The sequence below is a fragment of the Mycena indigotica genome, assembly GCF_014461135.1.
Source record: "Mycena indigotica strain 171206Taipei chromosome Unknown Mind.scaff0011, whole genome shotgun sequence".
NCBI classification, from domain to species: Eukaryota; Fungi; Basidiomycota; class Agaricomycetes; order Agaricales; family Mycenaceae; genus Mycena; species Mycena indigotica.
The window spans coordinates 31982-55527 of NW_023503010.1; the positions used below are offsets into that span (position 1 = coordinate 31982).

The window sequence follows — 23546 nt, forward strand, 5'->3', positions numbered from 1 at the left end:
CGATACCCTAGAACCTCGCCGACGGTCCTGCGAAGTACAGGCGTCAACAGGAAAAAAGAGAAAAAAGAAATGAAAACCAACTGGTGCAAGGATGGCGGTCCGACCGGAGGAGACGAACTACAAGAGGGTTAGGGGTGAGAACGAGTGGCAAGAGGCAGACGTACGAAGGGGGAGAAACGACAGAGCTGGGGAGGAGAAGGGAAGTTCGTCGCTAACAAACGCGTGAGACGAACAAACAGGCAAAATGGAACAGCGGACGTTGAACAAGAGAGCAGGGGTTGATGGCAAGTAACGCAGCATTCTGAACGAGGGCGCTGGGAGAGGCATGGGACCAGTGGTACTGGCAAACCAAACGCGTCAGCAGCGGCACGGGCGAGACGGTGGACACCAACTCTGTAGAAGGAGAACTGGAACGTTTCGACATGGTGGCAGAAAGAGAGGAAACGAGAGTAAAAGTGCGGACGATGACACGCTTATATACGAGAAGTCGAGATGCAATGACATCACTAGGGAATTCCCCAGCAACTTGATGATGGTGACGGCAGCGGCAGCGGCAGCGGCAGCGGCGATGGTCACATGGGTGAATAATCAAAAGAGAAAAACATATATTTTGTCCTCCAAAGACAAGGAAAAAAAAAAATAATAACAAGGCATGCGACTGAAAGTTCAAAAATGCGCGTCAAGCTCACTAAACACAGATGCATGTCAGAAAGGGATAAAATACTAAAGAAGAGACACTGACAACTTTGCCTTAGTAACAGGAACACTGGACGAAGTGCGCGCCGCATTGGAATAGTCAGACACGTCGCTCGAAAAAATTGTTTTGCCTTCCATAGAAATCATATCCATAAAGTCAAAGGGGTTGGGGACGCAGTAGACCTTTTCGTTGCCGAGGGCGACAAGGAGGCGGTCAGCGACAAATTCGACGTAGCGGCTCATCAACTTTTCGTTCATTCCCAAGAGTCGGTTGGCTAAGGCGTCGGCAAGAAAAGCTTTTTCGACATCTACAGCATCTGTGATGATAGTCTGGATGACGGAAGGAGGAGGCCGAGACTGCAAGTGCCCAAAAAGCAGACAAGCAAAGTCGGTGTGAAGGCCTTCATCTCGACTGATGAATTCATTGGAGGTGGCCAAACCCGGCATAAGACCACGCTTCCTTGAGCCAGAAAATGGCAGCAAACGAGCTCGAAAAGAAAATGCCCACGGGCGGCAAAAGCGACAAGGCGCACGGCAAACGAAGAATGGGGGTCTTGGATCCAACGGAGGGCCCATTCAGCCTTACGCTGCACGCAGGGAATAGTTTCGATGGCACGGAAGAGGCGTACACGTTCCTGAGCATCTTGGATGTAGGTGTCGATAAGCAGCGCCGTAAACTTCAGAATGTACATTTTCCATCATGGCCTGGAAAGCGTAAAAGCAACGGGCTTCTGGCAGCTGCACCTCGCGAGAAAACCGCTCGAGTAAGTTGTCGTTGACGATGGTGTCGGAAGCCGCGAAGAAGGCCAAAATGTGGGAGATGAAGTCGCGCTCGTCGCCAGTAAGTTTGTAGCGCCAATGCTCTAAGTCCCTGGAAAAGTCGAGCTCCTCGGCAATCCAGAAGGAACTCTGTGCTTTCTTGTAGAACGCCCATATCTGTGGGGTGTGATGAACAGCGGACATCGAGAAGGGCCACGACGCACATCAGGATACTTGATAGGGAAGAAAAAAAGGCGGTCGGAGGACGCGCTCAACACGGGATCCAGCACAGGTGAACTGAAGCTCGACGGTGGAGCGGCAGCGGCCATGGAGGAAGCGGGCACAGATTGGCAGACGGCAAGCTAAGAGAGGGAATGTATGTAAGCAAGTATATATAATGTATATGGTCACACGAAATACATGGCAAGGTAAGCAACGGCAATAGACGACGGCTAAGATGATCACCAGAGAAGGACCCCGTGTTCTAACACTGCAACCGCTGGAGATCCTAGACGGACTAGGGCCCACACAAACAACCACACGAGACGGGTACGACGATGATGTGGGGTGTCCGAGATTCCTGGGGGAGCATGACGAATGCACTCGGCGGCAGCGACTCGGTCCGCCATTGCCCGGAGTAATCCAACGGAAAAACGGCCGAAAAAGTTGGGAAACATCCGGTGGTGTCAACGTGGTACTTGAGCAGGGCAGAAAAGTTTTCTTCAGTGGGAAAATAGAAGGGGAAGGCAACATCATAATAGTGACGATGAAGGAAAGACACTAGTGACATGTGTTGACGTTGCTCGTGGACTGAGGGCGCAGGGAATATGTTGTCGACTAGGAGTACCCGGCCTTCGAATGCTTCGATAATATGCCCGATGATGACGACGACAGTCTGGCCTGCAACGGGCTGAAAAGTGGCATCGGGAGTTCCGGGACGGTATAAACAATCAACAACGGCAGTGCCGTCTGTCACTGAAAAGTACTCATGAAGTAGGGGCTAAAAAGAAAAAGAGACGAGAGATGGCGAACCTGAGTAGCGGATGAGGCTGCTGCGGGGGATGGCGGCGTTGACGCAACCAACGATCCTAACTGTTCGACAAGGTACCCTGCCTACCCAATGGAAGAGAGGAGGCTGAGCTACGGCCGGAGTGAACTCGGATGCGAAGGCGGTAGCCGACAGACGCACGATTCTTACGAGCCCGGAAAATGTCGCACACAAACAATGGGGCCACGGACTCTGGCAGTCGTGTCCATTCAAAAAGCGATGGTGGAGGAAAGAAAGGCATAGAAGATCACATGCTACCTATGCTAACATTCATTTAAATAGGCCGGGGGCAGAGTAATGAGGCGAAGACATGCCGACAGAAGCAGCGGCAGCAGGATCGGCGGCGGCGGCAGCGGCATCGGCGGCATCGGCGGCGGCAGCGGAAGCGGCAATAGCTGAAGGCAAAAGGACAAGTAAAAAATCGTCACTCTCTGGGTCCTGGGGTTGGTGTGCGAGAGTATCTAGCTGGACTAGCTTGCGAACGGCCCAGACGAACAAGCGGCGAACCCTGGCCTCCTGGGCTAGAGGAGGGCCAAACGAAGAAGTGCGGCGCGCCCACTCAGCTGCAGCAACGCGGTCGGCCATCGCACTGAGTCTACCAACAGCGCGGACGCGTCCAAGAGTAGGGGTAAGATCGGAGGCGGCAATGTAGGAGCAAAGGAGAGCGAGGAAATTGTCGGGGGTCGGCAAACTAAAAGGCGAAGATAGGTGGTAATAGTACTTTGTTAAGTGAATTGCATGGATCAAATGGGTGGGCTCTTCATTAGGAGAAGAGCAACGGGCTAGGAGGTGTGAGAAGGGCAAGAATGACCGGTAAAGGAAAGGCAGACTGAGGGAGTGAACTCGAAGAGTAACACCACGAGGGCCTGTGAGAATCCGACCGACAACTACGGCTTGGTTGCCTACGGACACAAGAGCGGGGAAGGGAACGGGGTCAGAGTCGGGGCGATGAACCGACTCGACAACGCCAGTGCCGTCATCGACTGAGGGGAAGGATAAGGCGTAGTGGCGGGGAGTAAAAAGTAGAACGGGCCATAATAAATCACTCCATATTCACGTTCCTCTACGCCGACTATCAAACCGGCGATGCGAGCGGTACGGCAAGGTACACGCCCAATCCAATGGTAGAACGGAGGGTCCTCTAGAGGCCTGGCGTAAGTCGGAGAAGACGCCCAAAGCGCGTGGACGCACCATTGCGGGCGCGCACGGAGAAGATCATAAGCGAGCACAGGGTGCCACCGACTCAATGCGCTTGGTCCAAGATGTCCAGAGGGATGAAGTAGAGGACATGGCAAAGACATCTGAGGTGTGACTGAGTGACCTGCCATTGTGGGTGTGGGCGGCGGCTGCGCCGCCGCCAATGAGGCCCCGAGGCGAGGGCGGCTGCCGCCTACACGTGACTTTGACAGGTCACGGGGTACCGAACATGTTCGGTACCACGTGAGTTTGACAGATCACGGGGTACCGAACATGTTGCGCACGTGCCTTTGACAGGTCACGGGGTACCGAACATGTTCGGTACCCTGTGACTTTGACAGCTTGGTAATCCACTGCCCCCCTTGGATTAAGCCCCCCCTCCCGGGAGCGGAATAATCCTAGCCTTCACTATATTAGGCAGCTTGATAAACAGCAGCAGTAGTTATTTACACATAAATGGTTCAAGGAAAAACACTAAATTATAGCAAATTCAAGAGAACTGAGACCCAAGAGAACCCTACTTGGAATAATACCATAATATACAAACCAACTACTAGTACCATATTTATCAGCCATCTCAATATCATAAACTAAAACAGCAGTCAAGCATTAATCAGTCCATTTAAATCAAATGTAAGGATAGATGGTTACCTCATATTTGACAATAAGAATAATAATAATTAGTGGAAGAGAATGCCCACTATATTGATGTCATGGGCATGGACAACCATGATCATAGTGGCACTGTCCTGTTTTCAAATGTATACACAGCGCAGTTGAGTACAACCTTAGAATAGCCCTGCCTCTTTGAAATTACAGTTCTACCATTAACTAGCCTTGGTGAAGTCCATAGATTTCTTTGCAGAGGAACTGCTAATCATCCTCTGGAAGTGGTACAATGACAAATGTGGCCTTGACATTGATCTGCTAAAGAACCATGCAATCTGCAGTACCCAGAATGGAATGCTTCAAGGCAAGTAATCTGACATAAAGGAATTGCAGAGGAGAGACAAAAGTGGTGGCGGTGTGTGCATATAATGACAAAGACGAGTAAGTGGCAAGCTGTTAAGTGCCGCCGCAGGAACCGAAAGGAAGTAACGGAAAGTCCGAAGCAAAACCGAGTGGCTATCACAACACTATATCGGAGTGAGCGACTACACGTCTTGCAGGCCGAAAGTAAGTTTGAACAAATATGTAAACTCCTGCGGATACGTTCGGAGAAGCCGAAGGCGATAAGGCTAAGAACGCAGAGGGAGTCGGATGAGAGCGGAGAGCGAGCAGGAAAACGTTAATAACAAAACTGAAGTACAGGATCGTCGAGTCCGAGTATTTATACTAAGTGGTAGGCATAAGGCATATGACCTCGCAGGGAGATCCGATGTGGTCCACAGGATCTCCCTGCGGGTTAAGTACAAAGGCATAGTAAGTAAGGGGAACGAGAAGACATACATGTGTCAAAGGAAACAAGGTGAACGCCTAACGGATATAAGTAAACAAACCAAAGTCCAAATGGGTAAAGATCCGAGTTGATGGGCGGAGGGTCCGAACAGGTCCGAGGGAGTCTGCGTGCAGATTAACTGTTTGAAGGGAAACGCTCAGATACCTTCACTGCGTAAAAACCCTGTTGCGCTCCAAGGATAACCCTCGGAGCGTCCAAAGATGCACGGGATATAACACAAGCCGTAGTCATAGACGTCAATGCAAGGATTGAGGTAATGGGAAAATGTAGTATTGCACCCAGCAAGATGTGGTGAGAAGATAGGGGAACTGGATGGAAAACGGTGAGGCTGTGGAACAGCTTAAGGTCCATTTATATGTCTGAGTCTGTTGCTTGAATCTGCAGATCAAAGCAGATATAGGCCTATAATATACATGATACTACAGGCTGAAATTGGAAATTAAAGTAAATAATGCATAGACAATGAAGAGCAAAAAAATATACCACCAATGTGTCAAGTCAAAGCTGATATAAATGATAATTGCTGGCAAAACACATACTAGAGTTCATTATTCTTGAGTGCCATTTAGGTACTCACACTGGCTGCTACCTAATGAGTCTATCTCAAGCCAAAAATAAATATGTTGACCTGTAGTATACTAGTGGTAGAGCAGTTAATCGTTATCTAGTCTTTTCCTGTATATATTTGTCAGCCTGATTATAAGCAGAACGACTGGATGCTATAAGAGAGAGAAAAAAAATACTGATAATTCACTTGATAGGAATAGATTATCTCTGTGCCAACTTGGCTGCAGGCCTGTTACAAGCATTCAGATGACCTGGTAGGTTACTTTCAACTGTATGGTATATGGGCCCTGGAAAGTACAAATTGGTCTAAATATATAAATGGTAATGCACACTGAAATTGGCAAAGAGATATTATAGCAAATTGTGCTAACCAGGCAAATGTGGCTACTGCCATGGCAGAGTTACCTAACTGCATGGAATACGTGCTTTAGTCATGTCTGGTGATTTGCCACCGTCTCCTGAATAAGTACTAGTGTATTAAATATCAATGAGCAATGTGCAATAAAGTGTTGCATTATAAATTCACTAAAACACTAGGGATTACCCCGGGCTCTGTCAGCAATGTCACATGTGACCCTCTCATGATCATATCTGAGGTGTCTTCCCCAAAAAGGAAACAGAAACTAAGCACTTAATATACCAAAATAATGTCTCCAAATATAATAGAGCAAGACCCACAAGAGCAAATGAGGTGACACGGGATGTGACGGATGTTGGTGGAAGGGTCGGAATATTCATTTCAGACATCCTGAGACAATTTGGATGATTTCTAATGCTTGGTCATAAGACCGGTTAGCATTATTAAAATGTGGTTATGAATGCTTATACTAGGGCAACAGAGCGCCATATGATCGAATGAGAAATTCTGTAAACAAACGGAACATATCTGAGCCCTTCTACCCAAAAGTGAATGCTTGACTGTGCAGAATAAATTCAGGAAATATAATAGAGCAGTTTCACTATAGTATTGAGCAGCAGCAGGGTTACGGTGCCACAACAGAGAGCAATGTGACCATACAAAAAATGGAGGATGTTCAGGGATGGTATCTGAGCTCTGTTACTCAGAAAGGAAAGAAAAGTGCAGGCTTGTCCCTTGCAGAATAAATTGGAGAAATTTAATAACATATGGCAGAAGGCATACAGTGCCACAACAAAGGGCAATGTGACCATACAAAAAATGGAGGATGTTCAGTGATTGTATCTGAGCTCTTTTACCCAAAAGGGAAAGAAAAGTGCAGGCTCAACCCTTGCAGAATAAATTGGAGAAATATAATACAACAGGCTTGGTAGCAATAACCCAGGTGACAGGTGCGGTGACATATACAGATGGGAAAGCTGTAATATAATGTAGAATTGTTCTGACAAGTCCGGGGGATATAGTGAGTGCCTCTAGTCTCACAGGAATTATTTTATCAAGTTCACAATATTTTTATTGCTTTTAAGGACCCCAGCTGGACAAATGTAAAAATGTTGGATATTTGAATGTGGTATCCAAGGTCTCCTACCCAGAAAGGAAAGGAAGGTGCTGTACAATATAGCATGAGATGTTATAGTAGATGTGTATTATACCAATGTGAATGTATTAAATACCAACAACAACCTTCTATTTCCCCACAACACACTGACGTATGAACCGAACCCTAACTCAAACCCTAACAAGGCCGCTCCCGGCGAGGCAACTAACCAAACCTAACCAACACAACAAACCAAACTCTAACCGAACCCTAACAAGGCCGCTCAAGGAGGCAGCTAACCGAACCCTAACAAATATTACTAACTATTTCAGCCCACCACAAAAACACACCCCACCACCACCACCACACCCCCCCCACCACCACAACACCACCACACCACACCACAACACACTGTCTGTCAAAGCCTTCACTATATTAGGCAGCTTGATAAACAGCAGCAGTAGTTATTTACACATAAATGGTTCAAGGAAAAACACTAAATTATAGCAAATTCAAGAGAACTGAGACCCAAGAGAACCCTACTTGGAATAATACCATAATATACAAACCAACTACTAGTACCATATTTATCAGCCATCTCAATATCATAAACTAAAACAGCAGTCAAGCATTAATCAGTCCATTTAAATCAAATGTAAGGATAGATGGTTACCTCATATTTGACAATAAGAATAATAATAATTAGTGGAAGAGAATGCCCACTATATTGATGTCATGGGCATGGACAACCATGATCATAGTGGCACTGTCCTGTTTTCAAATGTATACACAGCGCAGTTGAGTACAACCTTAGAATAGCCCTGCCTCTTTGAAATTACAGTTCTACCATTAACTAGCCTTGGTGAAGTCCATAGATTTCTTTGCAGAGGAACTGCTAATCATCCTCTGGAAGTGGTACAATGACAAATGTGGCCTTGACATTGATCTGCTAAAGAACCATGCAATCTGCAGTACCCAGAATGGAATGCTTCAAGGCAAGTAATCTGACATAAAGGAATTGCAGAGGAGAGACAAAAGTGGTGGCGGTGTGTGCATATAATGACAAAGACGAGTAAGTGGCAAGCTGTTAAGTGCCGTGCAGGAACCGAAAGGAAGTAACGGAAAGTCCGAAGCAAAACCGAGTGGCTATCACAACACTATATCGGAGTGAGCGACTACACGCCTTGCAGGCCGAAAGTAAGTTTGAACAAATATGTAAACTCCTGCGGATACGTTCGGAGAAGCCGAAGGCGATAAGGCTAAGAACGCAGAGGGAGTCGGATGAGAGCGGAGAGCGAGGCAAGAAACGTTAATAACAAAACTGAAGTACAGGATCGTCGAGTCCAGTATTTATACTAAGTGGTAGGCATAAGGCATATGACCTCGCAGGGAGATCCGATGTGGTCCACAGGATCTCCCTGCGGGTTAAGTACAAAGGCATAGTAAGTAAGGGGAACGAGAAGACATACATGTGTCAAAGGAAACAAGGTGAACGCCTAACGGATATAAGTAAACAAACCAAAGTCCAAATGGGTAAAGATCCGAGTTGATGGGCGGAGGGTCCGAACAGGTCCGAGGGAGTCTGCGTGCAGATTAACTGTTTGAAGGGAAACGCTCAGATACCTTCACTGCGTAAAAACCCTGTTGCGCTCCAAGGATAACCCTCGGAGCGTCCAAAGATGCACTGGGATATAACACAAGCCGTAGTCATAGACGTCAATGCAAGGATTGAGGTAATGGGAAAATGTAGTATTGCACCCAGCAAGATGTGGTGAGAAGATAGGGGAACTGGATGGAAAACGGTGAGGCTGTGGAACAGCTTAAGGTCCATTTATATGTCTGAGTCTGTTGCTTGAATCTGCAGATCAAAGCAGATATAGGCCTATAATATACATGATACTACAGGCTGAAATTGGAAATTAAAGTAAATAATGCATAGACAATGAAGAGCAGAAAAATATACCACCAATGTGTCAAGTCAAAGCTGATATAAATGATAATTGCTGGCAAAACACATACTAGAGTTCATTATTCTTGAGTGCCATTTAGGTACTCACACTGGCTGCTACCTAATGAGTCTATCTCAAGCCAAAAATAAATATGTTGACCTGTAGTATACTAGTGGTAGAGCAGTTAATCGTTATCTAGTCTTTTCCTGTATATATTTGTCAGCCTGATTATAAGCAGAACGACTGGATGCTATAAGAGAGAGAGAAAAAAAATACTGATAATTCACTTGATAGGAATAGATTATCTCTGTGCCAACTTGGCTGCAGGCCTGTTACAAGCATTCAGATGACCTGGTAGGTTACTTTCAACTGTATGGTATATGGGCCCTGGAAAGTACAAATTGGTCTAAATATATAAATGGTAATGCACACTGAAATTGGCAAAGAGATATTATAGCAAATTGTGCTAACCAGGCAAATGTGGCTACTGCCATGGCAGAGTTACCTAACTGCATGGAATACGTGCTTTAGTCATGTCTGGTGATTTGCCACCGTCTCCTGAATAAGTACTAGTGTATTAAATATCAATGAGCAATGTGCAATAAAGTGTTGCATTATAAATTCACTAAAACACTAGGGATTACCCCGGGCTCTGTCAGCAATGTCACATGTGACCCTCTCATGATCATATCTGAGGTGTCTTCCCCAAAAAGGAAACAGAAACTAAGCACTTAATATACCAAAATAATGTCTCCAAATATAATAGAGCAAGACCCACAAGAGCAAATGAGGTGACACGGGATGTGACGGATGTTGGTGGAAGGGTCGGAATATTCATTTCAGACATCCTGAGACAATTTGGATGATTTCTAATGCTTGGTCATAAGACCGGTTAGCATTATTAAAATGTGGTTATGAATGCTTATACTAGGGCAACAGAGCGCCATATGATCGAATGAGAAATTCTGTAAACAAACGGAACATATCTGAGCCCTTCTACCCAAAAGTGAATGCTTGACTGTGCAGAATAAATTCAGGAAATATAATAGAGCAGTTTCACTATAGTATTGAGCAGCAGCAGGGTTACGGTGCCACAACAGAGAGCAATGTGACCATACAAAAAATGGAGGATGTTCAGGGATGGTATCTGAGCTCTGTTACTCAGAAAGGAAAGAAAAGTGCAGGCTTGTCCCTTGCAGAATAAATTGGAGAAATTTAATAACATATGGCAGAAGGCATACAGTGCCACAACAAAGGGCAATGTGACCATACAAAAAATGGAGGATGTTCAGTGATTGTATCTGAGCTCTTTTACCCAAAAGGGAAAGAAAAGTGCAGGCTCAAGCCTTGCAGAATAAATTGGAGAAATATAATACAACTGTAAGGGCAACCCCGGAGGCCTGAGATCAAGGTCCTAGCAGGGGAGGATCCAAAGAGTGAATAGAAGTAAGCAAATACAAGTGAGGCTGACCTAGCAGGGGAGGATCCAAAGAGAAGAAACTCTAAGGGTCCGCCTGCTAGGTAGCGGAACTATATACTGCGCTCTTGACGCGCCAAGGTTGATCGTTGCTCCGTGCAGTATGCCTGCGCCATGTCGCAGGCCAGGTCCCAGGGGGATCGCCAGGCGGGGGGCGGCGATGCGCCTGACGGAGGCGGTGATGCGATCACCGGAGTCGGAACCGGAGTCGGACCGGAATCGGGATCGTCTCCGAGGGGCCGAAAGGGAGGTTCCCCTGACATCACCCCCCCTTTGAATGCGGCGTCCCCGACGCATAGACCGGAACGGAATCGAGTCGAAGGTTGCGGAGGCGATGTGCCGTGGTTTGCCAGGGTACTTACGGTAGAACTCCGCGATTTTGTCCGGGGCGAAGACGCGGTCGAAGCGGACCCACTGGTCGTGGCGACGCGTCGTAGCCCTTTCCATCTGACGGACGTAATTCAGCCGTTTATACCTCACCCTTGCGTCCAAGATCTCCTCTACTTCCCACTCCGGGACTCCGTCCTCGAGGTCCGGAGGGGCTGGTCGTAGCCGGGGCGTCCGTCGAAGGGGTCGTCTTGGGCGAGCTCAAGCTTGACGACGGGGAAGACCGGGTGGAGCTTCGAGTAGCGCGGAGGGAGGTCGAGCTTGTAGGCACCTTTGCTGATCTCCGCGACTATCTTGAACGGACCGAGGCGGCGGTGGGAGAACTTCTCCGAGGGGCGAGTCGTCCTGATGTCAGAGGCATCCAGCCAAACACGGTCGCCAACCTTGAACTCCGGAGACGGAGTGCGTCTCCGGTCGTAGTAGCGCTTATACTCTTCCTTGGCCTTAGTGAGCGGCCTTGGCTTCGGCAACCCCAGTGGCGATCGGTCGGCGGAACTCGTTCACAGACTCCATAGCGGAACGGGCTCCGGGTTCAAAGCCCATGCGCGGAAGCCGTCCCGTGTCCGTCATGAAGGGGACTTGCTGCGTGGATGAGTGGACGTGGTTGTTGTAAGCGAACTCCGCGGCCGGAATCAGCTCATCCCAGTCGTCCTGCTGATAGTTGGTGAAGATCCGCAGGTACTGCTCCAACTCCTGGTTGACGCGCTCTGTCTGACCGTCCGTTTGCGGATGATACGCGGTGGACGTGGCTGGCTTGATGCCGATTAGACGCCAGAGTTCTCGGGTGAAGTCCGCGATGAACTGTGAGCCACGGTCGGAGACGTACTTCTCCGGGAGTCCCGTGATGGCGCCAGACATTCCGGTAGTAGAGGCGGGCTGCTCCTACTGCGTCGACCGTGGTATGGCACTCGGAGAAGGCCACTATATTGATGTCATGGGCATGGACAACCATGATCATAGTGGCACTGTCCTGTTTTCAAATGTATACACAGCGCAGTTGAGTACAACCTTAGAATAGCCCTGCCTCTTTGAAATTACAGTTCTACCATTAACTAGCCTTGGTGAAGTCCATAGATTTCTTTGCAGAGGAACTGCTAATCATCCTCTGGAAGTGGTACAATGACAAATGTGGCCTTGACATTGATCTGCTAAAGAACCATGCAATCTGCAGTACCCAGAATGGAATGCTTCAAGGCAAGTAATCTGACATAAAGGAATTGCAGAGGAGAGACAAAAGTGGTGGCGGTGTGTGCATATAATGACAAAGACGAGTAAGTGGCAAGCTGTTAAGTGCCGTGCAGGAACCGAAAGGAAGTAACGGAAAGTCCGAAGCAAAACCGAGTGGCTATCACAACACTATATCGGAGTGAGCGACTACACGTCTTGCAGGCCGAAAGTAAGTTTGAACAAATATGTAAACTCCTGCGGATACGCTGGAGAAGCCGAAGGCGATAAGGCTAAGAACGCAGAGGGAGTCGGATGAGAGCGGAGAGCGAGGCAAGAAACGTTAATAACAAAACTGAAGTACAGGATCATCGAGTCCAGTATTTATACTAAGTGGTAGGCATAAGGCATATGACCTCGCAGGGAGATCCGATGTGGTCCACAGGATCTCCCTGCGGGTTAAGTACAAAGGCATAGTAAGTAAGGGGAACGAGAAGACATACATGTGTCAAAGGAAACAAGGTGAACGCCTAACGGATATAAGTAAACAAACCAAAGTCCAAATGGGTAAAGATCCGAGTTGATGGGCGGAGGGTCCGAACAGGTCCGAGGGAGTCTGCGTGCAGATTAACTGTTTGAAGGGAAACGCTCAGATACCTTCACTGCGTAAAAACCCTGTTGCGCTCCAAGGATAACCCTCGGAGCGTCCAAAGATGCACGGGATATAACACAAGCCGTAGTCATAGACGTCAATGCAAGGATTGAGGTAATGGGAAAATGTAGTATTGCACCCAGCAAGATGTGGTGAGAAGATAGGGGAACTGGATGGAAAACGGTGAGGCTGTGGAACAGCTTAAGGTCCATTTATATGTCTGAGTCTGTTGCTTGAATCTGCAGATCAAAGCAGATATAGGCCTATAATATACATGATACTACAGGCTGAAATTGGAAATTAAAGTAAATAATGCATAGACAATGAAGAGCAAAAAATATACCACCAATGTGTCAAGTCAAAGCTGATATAAATGATAATTGCTGGCAAAACACATACTAGAGTTCATTATTCTTGAGTGCCATTTAGGTACTCACACTGGCTGCTACCTAATGAGTCTATCTCAAGCCAAAAATAAATATGTTGACCTGTAGTATACTAGTGGTAGAGCAGTTAATCGTTATCTAGTCTTTTCCTGTATATATTTGTCAGCCTGATTATAAGCAGAACGACTGGATGCTATAAGAGAGAGAGAAAAAAAATACTGATAATTCACTTGATAGGAATAGATTATCTCTGTGCCAACTTGGCTGCAGGCCTGTTACAAGCATTCAGATGACCTGGTAGGTTACTTTCAACTGTATGGTATATGGGCCCTGGAAAGTACAAATTGGTCTAAATATATAAATGGTAATGCACACTGAAATTGGCAAAGAGATATTATAGCAAATTGTGCTAACCAGGCAAATGTGGCTACTGCCATGGCAGAGTTACCTAACTGCATGGAATACGTGCTTTAGTCATGTCTGGTGATTTGCCACCGTCTCCTGAATAAGTACTAGTGTATTAAATATCAATGAGCAATGTGCAATAAAGTGTTGCATTATAAATTCACTAAAACACTAGGGATTACCCGGGCTCTGTCAGCAATGTCACATGTGACCCTCTCATGATCATATCTGAGGTGTCTTCCCCAAAAAGGAAACAGAAACTAAGCACTTAATATACCAAAATAATGTCTCCAAATATAATAGAGCAAGACCCACAAGAGCAAATGAGGTGACACGGGATGTGACGGATGTTGGTGGAAGGGTCGGAATATTCATTTCAGACATCCTGAGACAATTTGGATGATTTCTAATGCTTGGTCATAAGACCGGTTAGCATTATTAAAATGTGGTTATGAATGCTTATACTAGGGCAACAGAGCGCCATATGATCGAATGAGAAATTCTGTAAACAAACGGAACATATCTGAGCCCTTCTACCCAAAAGTGAATGCTTGACTGTGCAGAATAAATTCAGGAAATATAATAGAGCAGTTTCACTATAGTATTGAGCAGCAGCAGGGTTACGGTGCCACAACAGAGAGCAATGTGACCATACAAAAAATGGAGGATGTTCAGGGATGGTATCTGAGCTCTGTTACTCAGAAAGGAAAGAAAAGTGCAGGCTTGTCCCTTGCAGAATAAATTGGAGAAATTTAATAACATATGGCAGAAGGCATACAGTGCCACAACAAAGGGCAATGTGACCATACAAAAAATGGAGGATGTTCAGTGATTGTATCTGAGCTCTTTTACCCAAAAGGGAAAGAAAAGTGCAGGCTCAAGCCTTGCAGAATAAATTGGAGAAATATAATACAACTGTAAGGGCAACCCGGAGGCCTGAGATCAAGGTCCTAGCAGGGGAGGATCCAAAGAGTGAATAGAAGTAAGCAAATACAAGTGAGGCTGACCTAGCAGGGGAGGATCCAAAGAGAAGAAACTCTAAGGGTCCGCCTGCTAGGTAGCGGGAACTATATACTGCGCTCTTGACGCGCCAAGGTTGATCGTTGCTCCGTGCAGTATGCCTGCGCCATGTCGCAGGCCAGGTCCCAGGGGGATCGCCAGGCGGGGGCGGCGATGCGCCTGACGGAGGCGGTGATGCGATCACCGGAGTCGGAACCGGAGTCGGACCGGAATCGGGATCGTCTCCGAGGGGCCGAAAGGGAGGTTTCCCTGACATCACCCCCCTTTGAATGCGGCGTCCCGACGCATAGACCGGAACGGAATCGAGTCGAAGGTTGCGGAGGCGATGTGCCGTGGTTTGCCAGGGTACTTACGGTAGAACTCCGCGATTTTGTCCGGGGCGAAGACGCGGTCGAAGCGGACCCACTGGTCGTGCGACGCGTCGTAGCCTTTCCATCTGACAGGGAATTCAGCCGTTTATACCTCACCCTTGCGTCCAAGATCTCCTCTACTTCCCACTCCGGGACTCCGTCCTCGAGGTCCGGAGGGGGCTGGTCGTAGCCGGGGCGTCCGTCGAAGGGGTCGTCTTGGGCGAGCTCAAGCTTGACGACGGGAAGACCGGGTGGAGCTTCGAGTAGCGCGGAGGGAGGTCGAGCTTGTAGGCACCTTTGCTGATCTCCGCGACTATCTTGAACGGACCGAGGCGGCGGTGGGAGAACTTCTCCGAGGGGCGAGTCGTCCTGATGTCAGAGGCATCCAGCCAAACACGGTCGCCAACCTTGAACTCCGGAGACGGAGTGCGTCTCCGGTCGTAGTAGCGCTTATACTCTTCCTTGGCCTTAGTGAGCGGCCTTGGCTTCGGCAACCCCAGTGGCGGTCGGTCGCGGAACTCGTTCACAGACTCCATAGCGGAACGGGCTCCGGGTTCAAAGCCCATGCGCGGAAGCCGTCCCGTGTCCGTCATGAAGGGGACTTGCTGCGTGGATGAGTGGACGTGGTTGTTGTAAGCGAACTCCGCGGCCGGAATCAGCTCATCCCAGTCGTCCTGCTGATAGTTGGTGAAGATCCGCAGGTACTGCTCCAACTCCTGGTTGACGCGCTCTGTCTGACCGTCCGTTTGCGGATGATACCGGTGGACGTGGCTGGCTTGATGCCGATTAGACGCCAGAGTTCTCGGGTGAAGTCCGCGATGAACTGTGAGCCACGGTCGGAGACGTACTTCTCCGGAGTCCCGTGATGGCGCCAGACATTCCGGTAGTAGAGGCGGGCTGCTCCTACTGCGTCGACCGTGGTATGGCACTCGGAGAAGTGGGCTCGCTTCCCAAGGGTGTCCACGACGACCATGATCGCGTCGTACCCATGGGCCTCGGGGAGCTCGACAATGAAGTCGACGGAGACGGTATGCCAGCGCTCCGGGGTGTTTCCGTCGGGTGTAGCTCTCCGTGGGGCAGTCTCCGGAGCGCCTTGGTGCGACAGCACAAGTCGCAGGTCGCGACGCACCGGCCGATATGGCGAGACATCTGAGGCCACCAGTAGTTCCGGGAGACCAACTCCAAGGTCTTGAAGCGACCGGCATGTCCGGCGACTCGAGTGTCATGGCAGAGCTCGATGATGCGCCTCCGGAGGTCCTTGTCCTTGGGCACGACAATCTTCCCACGGAAGTGGAGAAGACCACCGGAGACGGCCCACTCGTCGGGAGCGTGAGGAGGGGGCCTCGAGCTTGACCTTGGACCTTTAGGAGTTGCCGGGCCGCTAGTGCGACGGGCTCCTCCAGGTCAGGCTCACCAGGAGAGGGCATCGCGAATGTCGCGAAGAAGTTCGGAACCGGGACCGGAAACGGAAACACCCTCGAGTGCGCGGACGTGGAAGAGTTCGGGCCGCAGGAGGACGACGCCGGAGTTGTCGGAATCGATTCCGTGGTCGGGTCTCCGAGAGAGGGCGTCAGGTCGGCCCATGTCGCGACCGGGCTTGTGGTGCAGCGTGAAGTCGAACCGGGAGAGGTAGAGGGACCAGCGGGCCTGTCTCCGGTTGAGGTGCTGCGTCTTCCTGAAGTACTCCAAATTCTTATGGTCAGTCCAAATCTCGACGGGATGCGCGGCACCCTCGAGGAAGTGTCTATACTCCTCGAGTGCGCGGATGATCGCGAGCATCTCCTTGTCGTGGATTTCGTAGTTGCGCTGGACATCATTTAAGCTTTTGGAATAGAATGCTACAGGGTGCCACTTCCCGTCCGGGGCGGATTGTGAAAGAACCGCCCCGCCGCATAATCAGAGCTGTCCGCCTCGAGTCGGAAAGGCCGTGCGTCGTCCGGAATCGCCAGGACCGGTTCCGAGGTGACCGCGTCCTTGATCGCTTGGAACGCGGAGGCCTCCGCGTCGCCCCAAGTCCATTGCTGGTCCTTCTTGGTGAGCGCAAAGAGAGGACGCGCGAGGGCCGAGAAGTCGCGAATGAACCTGCGGTAGAAATTAGCGAACCCAAGGAACTGCTGAACGTCCTTCTTGTTTTCCGGAGTCGGCCAGGCGGAGACGCCTGCGACCTTGACGGGGTCCATTTCGACGTGGTTGTGGGAGATGATGACTCCGAGGTATTCGATTGACGATTTTTCGAAGTCGCACTTCTCCGCCTCGGAGGTACAACTTATGCTCTCGGAGTCGGCGCAAGACCTCCTGGACGATCTGTCGGTGTTTCCGGAGGTCGGAATGGGCGATCAGGATGTCGTCCAGGTAGATCATGACGTCTCCGGAAAGGATGAGGTCCTGGAAAATGTCATTCATCATCGTTTGGAACGTCGCAGGGAGAGTTTGTCAGGCCAGGTACATCACCAAGGGCTCGAACAGGCCTCGGTTAGTCCGGAAAGCTGCCTTCCACTCATCACCTTCTTTGATCCGGACGTTGTTGAAGCCCCAACGAACGCCGAGTTTGGTGAAGTAACGAGCGCCTTTGAGCCGGTTGATGAGGTCGTTGATCAGCGGAAGGGGGTACCGGTTTTTGACGGTCATCGCGTTGAGGGCCCGATAGTCCTGGACAAAGCGGAGTCCGCCGTCCTTCTTCTTGACGAAGAAGACCGGAGACGCCATCGGAGACTTGGAGGGGCGAATCCGGCCCGTCGACAGCCCTTCCTCGATGAACGCGTCGAGCTCGTTGCTCAAGGGGGCGAGATGGGGTACACCTTGCAGTTGGCCGGCTTAGCGTCGGGGACGAGTTCGATGGCGTGGTCCCAGGTTCTCCGCCCGGGAGCGTGTCGAAAGACTCCTTGTTGAAGACGTCCTGGAACTCTTTAGCCCAGTCCGGGATCTCGGAGGGCGGGGGAGCGGAGTTCCTGGCGAAGGCTTCAGCCAGGCGCTGCGAGACAGTACTGCCAGCGCGTATCTCCTCCGAGGGACGGAACGAGGTGTAGAAGATGCGGTCACCATCTTCAAGCTGACCATCGTCATCGTCGTCGTCAGAGTCCGGCGTCAGATCAGGCAGGCCGGAGTCGTCGCCGGAGACGGAATCGTCTCCGTCATCAGACCCAGAAAGGTCCATGGCGCAGACCGAGGGGAACGGGCCGGAGCGGAGTCGCTTCTGGAGCAGCCGGAGTCGCCGTAGCTCAGTCCGTTCAACGTTCTTCCTCGCGGCAAGTGGAGCAGCCGGGGGGCACCGCGTCATCTTGACCTCCTTGGTTTCCCAATCGATCTCTGGGTTATGCTTCCGCAGCCAAGAGTACCCCAGGATGAGGTCTTGTTTACCGAGATAGGTGACGGCGAGTTGAACGCCCGGAATGGCCTTTGTAGCGTAGGACCAAGTCCGCGATCTGGTTGATGGAGCCAGCATCATTCGGAGTGCCATCGACGTTGAAGACCGGAATCGGCTGCGCCAGGGTGCGGACCGGAATGCCATTCCGAGCGACGTAGTTCGTGTCGATGAAGTCGGAGGTGGCACCACAGTCAACAAGCCCAGAAAGGGAGAGCTTCAACGCACTGGTGGTGGACTCTAGCTCCAACGGGAGGTGGAGGGAGTTTACTCCAGGGGAGGCAGCGACAGTGTACTGCTTGGGCAATTTCTTTTCCCAGGCAGTGAGGCGGCGAAGGACGACAACCGGAGTCGCGGGCGGAGTCGGAGACGGAGTCGAAATGGGGGCAGGGGAGGGTAGTGTCTTTCGTTTCAGGCTCGTTGTAGGGCAAAGGAATTGATTCGTCATACAAACAAGCGAAACGATTTATGGACGCGAACGAGGGCACACCAGTCACTCGTCGCGGGGACAAAATCCTCTCCGGCCATCGACTCCGCAGCTGTCTCCGGCAGCGCAGCTGTGTCCGAGTAGCGGGCGATCAACTCCGCTAACATCTCGTCACCGAGTTGTTGGATCACCTCGTCGAGGATGTCCATTGAGCGGACGTCCGGGGGGGGGCAATCCCGGGCGAGATGGTTTGGGTCGCCGCACCTGAAGCAGGCGCGACGAGGGGCACCCCGAGCCCTAGTGCGATCCAACTCCATGGGGACGGGAGCTGGAGGCGCCGGAGCGGGGGCGCGGGCCGCGGGTGGCACGACCGGAGCCACCGGGCGGAAAGGGGCCGGAGCCGGGATGCGGTTGACCGGAAACGGAGTCCGAATCAAACCGCCAGGCGTCTTGGAGGCGGCTGACTTGATCAGCTTGGCCCGGACCAGGGCCTCGTATTGACGGAAGGCCCGGGTACGCCAGCTAAGGTAGTCCCGGAGGTCCGGGGGTCGTTCGAGGACGTGATTCCGTTGTTGATCAAGGGGTCAAGTCCGTGGCGGAACTTGGTCACCTTGACCAACGTCTTCGAATCCGGCGAGGTCCATCAGGTCCTCGAAGTCGTCGGTGTACTGGTAGACATCCTTTGTGCCCATGTGATAGGCGGAAGTCTCCAGTTTGGAGAGAGCATGATCTTGCTCGTTCTCCTCGACGAACCGGAGTCGAAACTCGGAAACGAACGAGCCCCAGGACGGAAACGGAAACGGGGCTTTGCTTCCGTGGCGCTCCGCCCATTGCTGAGCGGGTCCTTCTGCCATAAACGACATGGCATAGCGGACGGCCTTTTCCTCGCTCGCCTCTCCGTTGACCACAAAGGCCTCAGGGGCAAGGCGGGCGTAGGTGCGGACCGCGTAAAGGAACGCGCGGCCGCGTTTCCGATCGCCGTTGAAGGTGAACGGAGGGTTTGGTCGCAAGACCAATTTTGAGGCGAGGTTGATGTCGCCAAAGAGGGCTTCGAATCGCCCTGAACCGGAGTCGGAGTCGGAATCGACGTCTCCGGGGGTGGTGTTGTTTGGGGTCCGCCAGCAGTATTAGCGGCGGCAGCGGCAGCGGAAGCCTGGGTGGTGAGAAGAGTAAGGGCCTCAGTTAGGCGGTCGATTTTCGCCTCGAGTGCATCCAGCCGAGTGTCAGCGTCAGGAGTAGCTCCGGAAGGCATGACAGGTGCGGGGACGACAGGAGTGACAGAGGAGGAGGGGACAAGTGGTAGGGGCGGTGACGAGGGCGGAACGGACTCGTATTCGAGCCTGAGTCAGCGCCGAACCTAGCAATCTTGTCCGGTTGATCCCGTAGAGAGTTTCTTCTGCTGTAAGGGCAACCCCGGAGGCCTGAGATCAAGGTCCTAGCAGGGGAGGATCCAAAGAGTGAATAGAAGTAAGCAAATACAAGTGAGGCTGACCTAGCAGGGGAGGATCCAAAGAGAAGAAACTCTAAGGGTCCGCCTGCTAGGTAGCGGAACTATATACTGCGCTCTTGACGCGCCAAGGTTGATCGTTGCTCCGTGCAGTATGCCTGCGCCATGTCGCAGGCCAGGTCCCAGGGGGATCGCCAGGCGGGGGCGGCGATGCGCCTGACGGAGGCGGTGATGCGATCACCGGAGTCGGAACCGGAGTCGGACCGGAATCGGGATCGTCTCCGAGGGGCCGAAAGGGAGGTTCCCCTGACAACAACAGGCTTGGTAGCAATAACCCAGGTGACAGGTGCGGTGACATATACAGATGGGAAAGCTGTAATATAATGTAGAATTGTTCTGACAAGTCCGGGGGATATAGTGAGTGCCTCTAGTCTCACAGGAATTATTTTATCAAGTTCACAATATTTTTATTGCTTTTAAGGACCCCAGCTGGACAAATGTAAAAATGTTGGATATTTGAATGTGGTATCCAAGGTCTCCTACCCAGAAAGGAAAGGAAGGTGCTGTACAATATAGCATGAGATGTTATAGTAGATGTGTATTATACCAATGTGAATGTATTAAATACCAACAACAACCTTCTATTTCCCCCACAACACACTGACGTATGAACCGAACCCTAACTCAAACCCTAACAAGGCCGCTCCGCGGCGAGGCAACTAACCAAACCTAACCAACACAACAAACCAAACTCTAACCGAACCCTAACAAGGCCGCTCCGGCGAGGCAGGCAGCTAACCGAACCCTAACAAATATTACTAACTATTTCAGCCCACCACAAAAACACACCCCACCACCACCACCACACCCCCCCACCACCACAACACCACCACACCACACCACAACACACTGTCTGTCAAAGCCTTCACTATATTAGGCAGCTTGATAAACAGCAGCAGTAGTTATTTACACATAAATGGTTCAAGGAAAAACACTAAATTATAGCAAATTCAAGAGAACTGAGACCCAAGAGAACCCTACTTGGAATAATACCATAATATACAAACCAACTACCAGTACCATATTTATCAGCCATCTCAATATCATAAACTAAAACAGCAGTCAAGCATTAATCAGTCCATTTAAATCAAATGTAAGGATAGATGGTTACCTCATATTTGACAATAAGAATAATAATAATTAGTGGAAGAGAATGCCCACTATATTGATGTCATGGGCATGGACAACCATGATCATAGTGGCACTGTCCTGTTTTCAAATGTATACACAGCGCAGTTGAGTACAACCTTAGAATAGCCCTGCCTCTTTGAAATTACAGTTCTACCATTAACTAGCCTTGGTGAAGTCCATAGATTTCTTTGCAGAGGAACTGCTAATCATCCTCTGGAAGTGGTACAATGACAAATGTGGCCTTGACATTGATCTGCTAAAGAACCATGCAATCTGCAGTACCCAGAATGGAATGCTTCAAGGCAAGTAATCTGACATAAAGGAATTGCAGAGGAGAGGCAAAAGTGGTGGCGGTGTGTGCATATAATGACAAAGACGAGTAAGTGGCAAGCTGTTAAGTGCCGTGCAGGAACCGAAAGGAAGTAACGGAAAGTCCGAAGCAAAACCGAGTGGCTATCACAACACTATATCGGAGTGAGCGACTACACGTCTTGCAGGCCGAAAGTAAGTTTGAACAAATATGTAAACTCCTGCGGGTACGTTCGGAGAAGCCGAAGGCGATAAGGCTAAGAACGCAGAGGGAGTCGGATGAGAGCGGAGAGCGAGGCAAGAAACGTTAATAACAAAACTGAAGTACAGGATCGTCAAGTCCGAGTATTTATACTAAGTGGTAGGCATAAGGCATATGACCTCGCAGGGAGATCCGATGTGGTCCGCAGGATCTCCCTGCGGGTTAAGTACAAAGGCATAGTAAGTAAGGGGAACGAGAAGACATACATGAGGCAAAGGAAACAAGGTGAACGCCTAACGGATATAAGTAAACAAACCAAAGTCCAAATGGGTAAAGATCCGAGTTGATGGGCGGAGGGTCCGAACAGGTCCGAGGGAGTCTGCGTGCAGATTAACTGTTTGAAGGGAAACGCTCAGATACCTTCACTGCGTAAAAACCCTGTTGCGCTCCAAGGATAACCCTCGGAGCGTCCAAAGATGCACGGGATATAACACAAGCCGTAGTCATAGACGTCAATGCAAGGATTGAGGTAATGGGAAAATGTAGTATTGCACCCAGCAAGATGTGGTGAGAAGATAGGGGAACTGGAGGGAAAACGGTGAGGCTGTGGAACAGCTTAAGGTCCATTTATATGTCTGAGTCTGTTGCTTGAATCTGCAGATCAAAGCAGATATAGGCCTATAATATACATGATACTACAGGCTGAAATTGGAAATTAAAGTAAATAATGCATAGACAATGAAGAGCAAAAAATATACCACCAATGTGTCAAGTCAAAGCTGATATAAATGATAATTGCTGGCAAAACACATACTAGAGTTCATTATTCTTGAGTGCCATTTAGGTACTCACACTGGCTGCTACCTAATGAGTCTATCTCAAGCCAAAAATAAATATGTTGACCTGTAGTATACTAGTGGTAGAGCAGTTAATCGTTATCTAGTCTTTTCCTGTATATATTTGTCAGCCTGATTATAAGCAGAACGACTGGATGCTATAAGAGAAAAAAAGTACTGATAATTCACTTGATAGGAATAGATTATCTCTGTGCCAACTTGGCTGCAGGCCTGTTACAAGCATTCAGATGACCTGGTAGGTTACTTTCAACTGTATGGTATATGGGCCCTGGAAAGTACAAATTGGTCTAAATATATAAATGGTAATGCACATTGAAATTGGCAAAGAGATATTATAGCAAATTGTGCTAACCAGGCAAATGTGGCTACTGCCATGGCAGAGTTACCTAACTGCATGGAATACGTGCTTCAGTCATGTCTGGTGATTTGCCACCGTCTCCTGAATAAGTACTAGTGTATTAAATATCAATGAGCAATGTGCAATAAAGTGTTGCATTATAAATTCACTAAAACACTAGGGATTACCCCGGGCTCTGTCAGCAATGTCACATGTGACCCTCTCATGATCATATCTGAGGTGTCTTCCCCAAAAAGGAAACAGAAACTAAGCACTTAATATACCAAAATAATGTCTCCAAATATAATAGAGCAAGACCCACAAGAGCAAATGAGGTGACACGGGATGTGACGGATGTTGGTGGAAGGGTCGGAATATTCATTTCAGACATCCTGAGACAATTTGGATGATTTCTAATGCTTGGTCATAAGACCGGTTAGCATTA

At 49.7% G+C, this 23546-nt stretch overlaps 1 protein-coding gene across 1 annotated transcript; it reads right to left on the reverse strand.

The window, feature by feature from the left end:
* Nucleotides 1–723: 723 nt before the first annotated feature.
* On the reverse strand, nt 724–1784 carry MIND_01152600 (Ribonucleotide reductase small subunit; the record flags this gene model as incomplete). Its single annotated transcript, XM_037368055.1, has 4 exons — nt 724–1156; nt 1230–1339; nt 1387–1632; nt 1680–1784. 4 exons carry the CDS (start codon nt 1782–1784, stop codon nt 724–726), a joined length of 894 nt encoding a protein of 297 aa, XP_037214981.1.
* Nucleotides 1785–23546: the final 21762 nt, after the last annotated feature.